Source organism: Esox lucius, chromosome 4 (assembly GCF_011004845.1).
Source record: "Esox lucius isolate fEsoLuc1 chromosome 4, fEsoLuc1.pri, whole genome shotgun sequence".
Classification (NCBI taxonomy): Eukaryota; Metazoa; Chordata; class Actinopteri; order Esociformes; family Esocidae; genus Esox; species Esox lucius.
The window spans coordinates 22,490,193-22,498,074 of NC_047572.1; the positions used below are offsets into that span (position 1 = coordinate 22,490,193).

A 7,882-nucleotide genomic window follows, 5' to 3' on the forward strand; every position below is an offset into this window, starting at 1 on the left:
ACAGATTGGCGTTTTAAAAGTCAATAAGAGTAGTAAACAATGTTTCTATGTTTGTTATTTTTGCAACTATTATACCAACGTCAGTGACGCAATTACCGTTTTTGTTTTTATTAAAAACAACTATCAAAGGAGTATCGTTGATTTTTTTTTTTTTTTTTTTTGCACATGCGCAGTTAGGCGCGACAGGAACGTTAGACTCGATTGTTTACATTTTCGCATGTGTTTAGCGAAATAATTTCGCCATTACATCACCTCTGTTTGGGAATTTATATTTGTTTAACATGTTCTGACATATAAACAATCTTTGGAGCAAGGTTATATGCGTACCCGGCGCATGCTCAAAGGCAAGCAAAAAAACAGTTTCCTACCTGGAAACTGTTATTGGTTTTTTGCGTTCAATTTAAGGGGATTGTTGTTTCGTATATCAAATATCAGCGCTGTTTACGTAACCTTCAGTGGAATAGAGCAGCGATATATTTCTCGGGGGACAGAACTTTTATCTTCTGCTCAAATGCCACAATTAATTCATTTGACTTTTATGGAAGTAGAATTATTACATTTTAAACAAAAACACTAGATACAGGGTCTCCGCGGGTCCTTAAAAATGTCTTAAATTAGTTTATCTAAATAAAAGGCCTTGAGAAGTGAAATTGTCTTATTTCGTGGTTTTAAAAATGTTGTTATTCTGTTAGCATTGTGAAGAGGTGATGCAAAAAATGATGTGTCGTTTGTGAATGCATTTTAGCTCTGGTCGAGCCCAGAGGCAATCCACGATTTCTACCGGAATGAGGATGTCAGCAAGACAATTTTGACGGTTGGCTGCGTTTCTCCCAACACCGTGTCGTGTGGTGCATAGACATAATGTCTATGGACATAAATATGTCTATGGTGTGGTGGATAGCTAGCTAATTTGATTGGCTGTTAAACCTCCCACAGGTACCATGGGAAAGTGCAAATTCAGAGTTGGTTGGACAACAGGCATTTTGCTTTGTGGTTGGAATCTGTTGAAGGGAAATAAAACGAATCGCGCTGTATTTTTTGCAAGACGTCTTGCAAACTTGGAACTTTGGGAATTAAATATGTGGAATCCCCTATCAAGTGTGAGAAACACAAAAACGCTTACAACAAACGCCCGGCATTTCTCAGTTCTTGTTGGCTGTACCACAGACGATAGTCCCGTTACAGCCAGTAACTTTATTGTTAGCGGTAGGCTTACTGCTCTAACAACGGTGGTGACTTCGTTCCTGTTGGTGTCCATATGTATTATTAACGTGTGTTGTTGTTCTGAAATTGGTCTTAAGTTGATTTCGAAGTGGCATTAACAAAGGCCTAAATTGAACTTGCTGAAACCAGCAGGATACCATGTGGATGGAGACAAAGCGAGCGAGACAGACACGGAGACAGTTTTTCCTCCACTTATTCTTTGAATTTCAGCTTTCCTAGTTTCCACATGCTTTGTCCATTTAAATACATGTTTTTCTTGCTAATAAAGCCCTTACATGTAATTTAAAGAACGGTTTGTTTGATGAACAGCACCCTCTGGTGGCCACAGAGGAGGTAAATCTAAAGTCTTCAGAACTTCAAGGCCACAGACAAACATTGACGAAGCCATCCTGTGGTGGTGGACAGGAAGGAGAGTGGTCCTAGTCAGTGATTTGCCAAGATCCTGGGCCCCATTTCCTGTTTTCCACAAACATTTTCCATTCCCATCCAATCGTTGACAAGGGTAGCCAACACACTGATTCATGATGGTTGGGGGGGTTCTCATCACCACATGGTGATGAGAAACCTTTACAAGATTAAGAAAACAACATTTCTGCAATTCTACGTATTTTGTATGATTCTGCAGATGACAAACTAGCATCCTATTCAATGTGTCCATTAAGCTTCCTCGTGCTAGAGGAACAGGAGATAGGCTCCTAACTTTGTGTGTTGTTCTGGCCCACACAAGCCTGGGCTTGGGGAAGATTGATTACTAATTACTGACTTATCTACTGTTCTGTTTTGTGTCCTGTGAAATACTCCAACAGCAACTAGTACAGTCTAAGTACACCCTCCCAAAGCACCAATCCACCAACAAAAAGTAGAGCAGAAATATGCACCTGGTATCTTGTGTGTTGTTTGTGTTACTGTTCATCGTCGAGCCTATTTGCATTTGTATCAGTGTATCTATCAGTCCCAGTGTATATTCACTTTCCAGAAACAGAGTTCATTCTGTAGGTTAGGCAAAGTAGAGAAACACAGTCCTCCCTCATGGAACTCAGAACCAAAAAGAACAAGCAACAAGAGGTAAACTATTTTATTTCAATATATGGACAAACTGTAATATAAGGTTCAACTGTAATTACACTAGTCATATATTTTTTTAATCTTTTATTTAGTTTTTAAAATGTATAGAATGTTTTTTGTTGGTTTCATTTACGTTTGTAACCAATTACTCTTGATAATTTATTTAGGGATTTATAGAAATTGAATTGGGTTTCTCTTTTGTTTCTCTGTCAGATGGTAACTATGAAAGCATTAACAACCCTGTATACCCTCTCTTGCCTTCTTATGATCAGTAAGGAGCAATTCCTTTTCAATTAAAAAAATACAGTAAAAATGACACTGCTCAAAAAAATGAAGGGAACACATGAATCACACATTGGGTCTTGATGTACGAAATACATTAAAGATCTAAATCTTTACTGTACATTCTGTAATTCATTGAAAACAAAATGACATAACAGTCAGTGGAAACCAAAATCACCAATCGATTGAGGGCTGGATTCAAACTCAAAATCTAAGTAAACAGTTGAAATCACAGGCTGTTCCAACTTCCATTAATTTCATCACAGCAACTGATCAAGTGTTGTGTGTATGGCCCCCACGTGCCTGTATGCACTCCTGACAACGTCTGGGCATGCTCCAGAAGAAGCCGCAAATGGTGTCCTGGGGGATCTCCTCCCAGACCTGGATCAGGGCATCAGTGAGCTCCTGGACAGTCTGTGGCGCTCCTGGACAGTCTGTGATGCACCAATATATAACATCCCAGATGTCCTCAATTTGATTCAGGTCTGGGGAACGTGATGCCTCCCCGGACCATCTCTGACCCAACACCAAACTGGTCATGCAGGCTGCATAACGTTCACCACGGTGTCTCCAGACTCTTTCACGTCTGTCACAGGTGCCCAGTGTGAACCTGCTCAAATCTGTGAAGAGAAGGGGGCGCCAGTGGCAGACCTGCCAAATCTGGTGTTCTCTGGCAAATGCCAGTCGAGCTGCATGGTGCTGGGCTGTGAGCCCAGGTCCCACTGGAGGACGTTGAGCCCTCATTCCACCCTGATGGAGCCTGTTTCTGACAGTTTGGTCAGAAACATGCACACCAGTAGCCCTTTGGAGGTAATTTTGTAGGGCTCTGGCAGTGCTCCTCCTGTTCCTCCTCACACAGAGGAGCAGATACAGGTCTGGCTGCTGGGTTGATGCCCTTCTACGGCCCTGGCTAGCTCTCCTGGTTGTCTTGCCGTTGCGTCTCCAGTGCACCTGTTGTCCTTTATCGCTTATGCTTCCTAACTGGACAGATTGATATACCTGAAGTGTAATTGACTTGGTGTTATACTGTGATGATTACATGTTCCCTTAATTTTTTTGAGCAGTGTATATTACCCTGTGACTATTAAGGATTTATGTTACTGTCAAAACCTCTCACTGCCTCATTCTTTTCTCTCTCTCTTCCTCTAACTCTCTTAAAAGCTAGTGTCTGCTCTGTTTCTTCAGTCGGTCAGAACAACACAGAACACAACAGAAATGGTAAACATTTCACTTTGTTAGTCCTTCCCCTTTACTTTTACAGCAGAGCTCAGTGTTGAGTTGTTAATTTGATCTTCTGGTTACCTGAACACAATTCTCTGTCTATTTCTCTTTACCTTGTTCTAATTTCTACATCCCTCTATTTCTCCTTACCCTCCACACTCCCTCTTCCATTCTTCTCACTGTCTTTTGTTTCTCTCTCTTTCTCACTCTCTTAGAAAGTGGAGTCGGGTCCACCTGTGATTTTTGTTGTAACGGAACAGTACAGAACACAAGTTGTAAGCATTTCACTTTATTTGCCTTTCCCCCATTACAGCAGCTCGTTAAACTAATCTAGCTTGGTGTTCGGTTGTTAACTTGATCTTCCATGAAACCCAGACAAACTGTAACCGTGGCTACTCTCAATAATCTCTTTGTTCTTCCCCTCCCTCCCTATCTTTTTCTCCCTAAACCATCTGTAAACTCCTCTGGTCAGGCACTAACCTCAATGTCACTGGTCAGTATTCATTTCATATCTGTATGCTCCCTACCTCCAGTACGTGGGTTGTAGAGTCATCCATTTTGATATGGTGATTTTTAAGTACTGAGTACTAAGCATTCTTGTACGGTGAAAACATTTTAAAGCTCAAAATGTTATTATTTTATTCAATTACAGTTGCTCAGACAATATGTAGTTGAACAAGTATTATATACAAAGCATCATGTCTTTGGAGAAGATCAGAGGTTCCAATCCAGTGGTGCGTTTTCTTTCAGAAGAGAATAACTACATACCTAACAGTCATTTTTAGTGGTGGGCTTTGTCCCCTCTTGTTTGCCAACAACCGCATGGTCGCACATCACAGACAGCAGGACAAAGTAGCTAAACAACAGGATACTGAGGGACAAGCTTTGAGCACACACGCGTGCACATTGATGAGGTTCAGGGGGATTAAAGTGGGTCGAGCAATTATGGTTAACTGTCTTGATCAAAGACAGAAGAACTCGATTTTTTCCCATTGCTGGCTAAGGGATTGAATGCTCTGACATCTAGGTGGCCTTTGTTAGAGAGCTTCATGTTTGTCTGAGTCCACACGATTAAGATGTAGATGTACTGCTGCAGCATGGGACTGAATCTGGCCCACAGCTCTTTCAGCAACACTGGGTATGCCAACCGCAACGGATCAAACCACACGATTCTACAGAAGTAGTGCGGATGGCCCGTTACATCACTGAGTTAAACCTCCTGTCATCCAAGGCCATCGTATCGGGCGGTGAACGCCCAGAAAAGGCCTCCAGCTACCAAAGTCACGGACTGTTCTGGCTATGTCTTTCTCCCTGCTATCACCGATTTTTCCCGATGGCTAGTTGGGTGTACATCCTATTTCTGGGTTGTGTGTTTAAGATGAATCTACTGTTTCTGGGTTTTGTGCTTTCTTAAGAGGAACCTACTTAGTACAAGTTGCTCTGGATAAGAGAACCTGCGTAAAAAGGCTCAGTGCATTCTTTCTTATATAGTATGTAGATGGGGTGTCCCCATGCTTATATAGTATGTAGATGGGGTGTCCCCATGCTTATATAGTATGTAGATGGGGTGTCCCCATGCTTATATAGTATGTAGATGGGGTGTCCCCATGCTTATATAGTATGTAGATGGGGTGTCCCCATGCCATATAGTGTAGCACAGTACTTTCTTGTTGCATTATAGGTGTTAATACAACACAGTGTGTCTGGTTTACAATACATCCTCTTTATCTCTCACATAATGTTACCTCGGAGACATACCTATAGTCAGATAGTGACCATATATAGTGTAAAATTACCATGCAGTATATTTATACTTTTTTGACATGACTGTGTACCCTACATTGTAATTATTAATGTCTTTATGATATTTTCTCCTTCCTATTTGTCTCAGTTCCAAATGATTGCCTAAAAGGTAGGGTATACAGTGACCTAGTGGATTAAGATAATCAAAACTAAGCTTTAACTACTATGCCTTAACTGCATACAACATGTGTATTTTAGCCAGCACTTTTAAACCCCATTTGAACCTCTCTTCAACACAACAGATTTTAAGGCAGTCCTGAATGTCACTTATTCTAACCTCAAGGAGGGTGGTTCCCTCGTGATCCAGTGTGTCCACAACCTGCCGGGCCAACTCAACAACATGCTGGCGTTTGTCTGGTTTATGAATGGGCACTCCATATCGGGACAAAACAAGAGCGTCCTCTCTTTGGAACGCTTAGGTTTAGACACCGGTCACCAGCTGGAATTATTCTGCATGATCCGGAGTCCTTGTGGAAACCTCACCTCCGATGCAGAGAACTTTAAAGTTCAAGGTAGACCCACGTGTCTTTCATATTTGAGACATAAACAATTACACTAATCACACACCTGTAACTGAATCTGGATCCATGAAGTTACTGGCCTCAGTTTTACTATGTGAAACAAATTTGTGAAAAGGAAAATGTTTCATTTCCCACCAATGACACTTACAGCTGAGTTCCTGACCTGAAATAACCCACAGTTGAACTGCCTCTGTGCGTCTGTTAGACAATTCCTTGTTGATCATTGTGGTCTGTGGGGTGGCTGCGGTGGTGCTGGTCCTGGCCATGGGTTTGTGCATGAAGTTGATGCTGAAGAGGGAATTCGGTGAGTATTTCAGAGTTACAGCATGAGAAATAAGGAAACAACAGTCAATAAGTAGCTTTATATTTCACCAATTCGCTCCATGCACTCTGTCTCCATCTGTTTTTTCATTGTCTCTACAGGCCAGATGAAGAACAGGAGGCAGAATGCTCAGCACCTACAAGGCACCACCCCCACTTAAAACTAGGATGGTATCTGTCAGCCTCTGTCACATCATTTGTAAACGTCCGCTTAGCAAACAAATAAGCAAATGCAGTGTAGATTTAGACCCACAAATGTCACAGTGGCTGTTCAATTGGCCACACATATGACTAGTGCTCTTGCTTTTGTTAGTGTTACATGGATGCAAATGTCTATCTCCTCAAGCACTTTTGTGGATCTCTCAGAGATTTTGTTAACAGTCAGTGGATGGTAATTTGGAGATAAAACCTATTGATAGACCACATTGATAATATGAATTATAAATGTTTACTATTGGACAATGGTTTTTTTAATGTAATACATGTGTATGTAACTACAGTTACTGTAGCAAGTTTTTTTCACTTTTCATTTCTCCTCTTATCAATTTGCGATATTTAATTGTACTTACAACACTGTGTCAGCACAGCAACTAGCAATGGGGTCAGGAGAGTGATAAAAAAAATCATGATGTTTTTATTTTGAGCCTGCAGTAATTACTTTTTCCCTCCAAAGCTGTCTCTAATATACAGTGTTTGTTCATCACTGTAGATATTTAATTTAATAATTTAGTAAAGACTTGAGTAATTTTGGATGTGTGTGTGTGTTTATGATATCCTTTTTTACTACAGTGCCTCTCAACTCTTCAACCCCATTGGACATTGCACATTTTATTGTGTTACAACTTGAAATGTATACAGATTTAAAGAGTTTTAAGAGTTTCTTTCCACTGATCATTTAACAAATCCATAATGTCAAGTGAAAAATGTTATCTACAGATAGTTGTATAACAAATAGTGTAAAACAAAAAATAATTGATTGCATAAGTATTCACCCCATTTGCTATTACACTCTTGAATGAGGTGTTGTAAAACCAATTGTTTTTAGTAGTTCCAAAAGTTGTTGAATAAAGATTGGTCACAGGTTAAATACACCTGTCTCCGGGAGGTCTCACAGTTGTTTTGTACCATTCCTAACAAAAACTACATCATAAAGATGAAGGAACATTTAAAGCAAATCCAGAAGTGTTATATAAGAACATCTCCAAGACATTGATATGCCCCAAAGGGCAGTTAAGTCCATTATTATGTAATGGAGAGAATAACGTACAACTGTGAATCTGTCTCGATAGAACAAGGCATCCTCAAAAGTATCCAAGTGAGAGGGGCATTAGTCAGGGAGGCCACCAAGAGGCCTTGCGACAACTCTAAACGAGTTACAGACTTCCACGGCTGAGCTGGGAGACACTCTGAATCCTGTAAGAGTAGGACCAAGGCTTAACAAAAGT

General features: G+C 40.6%; 1 protein-coding gene across 2 annotated transcripts; it reads left to right on the plus strand.

Annotated features, from left to right (window-relative positions):
• The first annotated feature begins 238 nt into the window (after positions 1-238).
• LOC105025827 lies at positions 239-7,539 on the plus strand. Of its 2 annotated transcripts, XM_010896812.3 has the most exons (9): positions 239-2,289; positions 2,503-2,560; positions 3,733-3,789; positions 4,008-4,067; positions 4,265-4,285; positions 5,684-5,704; positions 5,838-6,107; positions 6,322-6,420; positions 6,540-7,539. In XM_010896812.3, exons 1-9 carry the CDS (start codon positions 2,254-2,256, stop codon positions 6,596-6,598), a joined length of 681 nt encoding a protein of 226 aa, XP_010895114.1. In that variant the 5' UTR covers positions 239-2,253; the 3' UTR covers positions 6,599-7,539. The 2 variants fall into 2 exon arrangements, with proteins under 2 accessions (XP_010895114.1, XP_010895115.1); XM_010896813.3 differs by lacking the exon at positions 5,684-5,704.
• Positions 7,540-7,882: the final 343 nt, after the last annotated feature.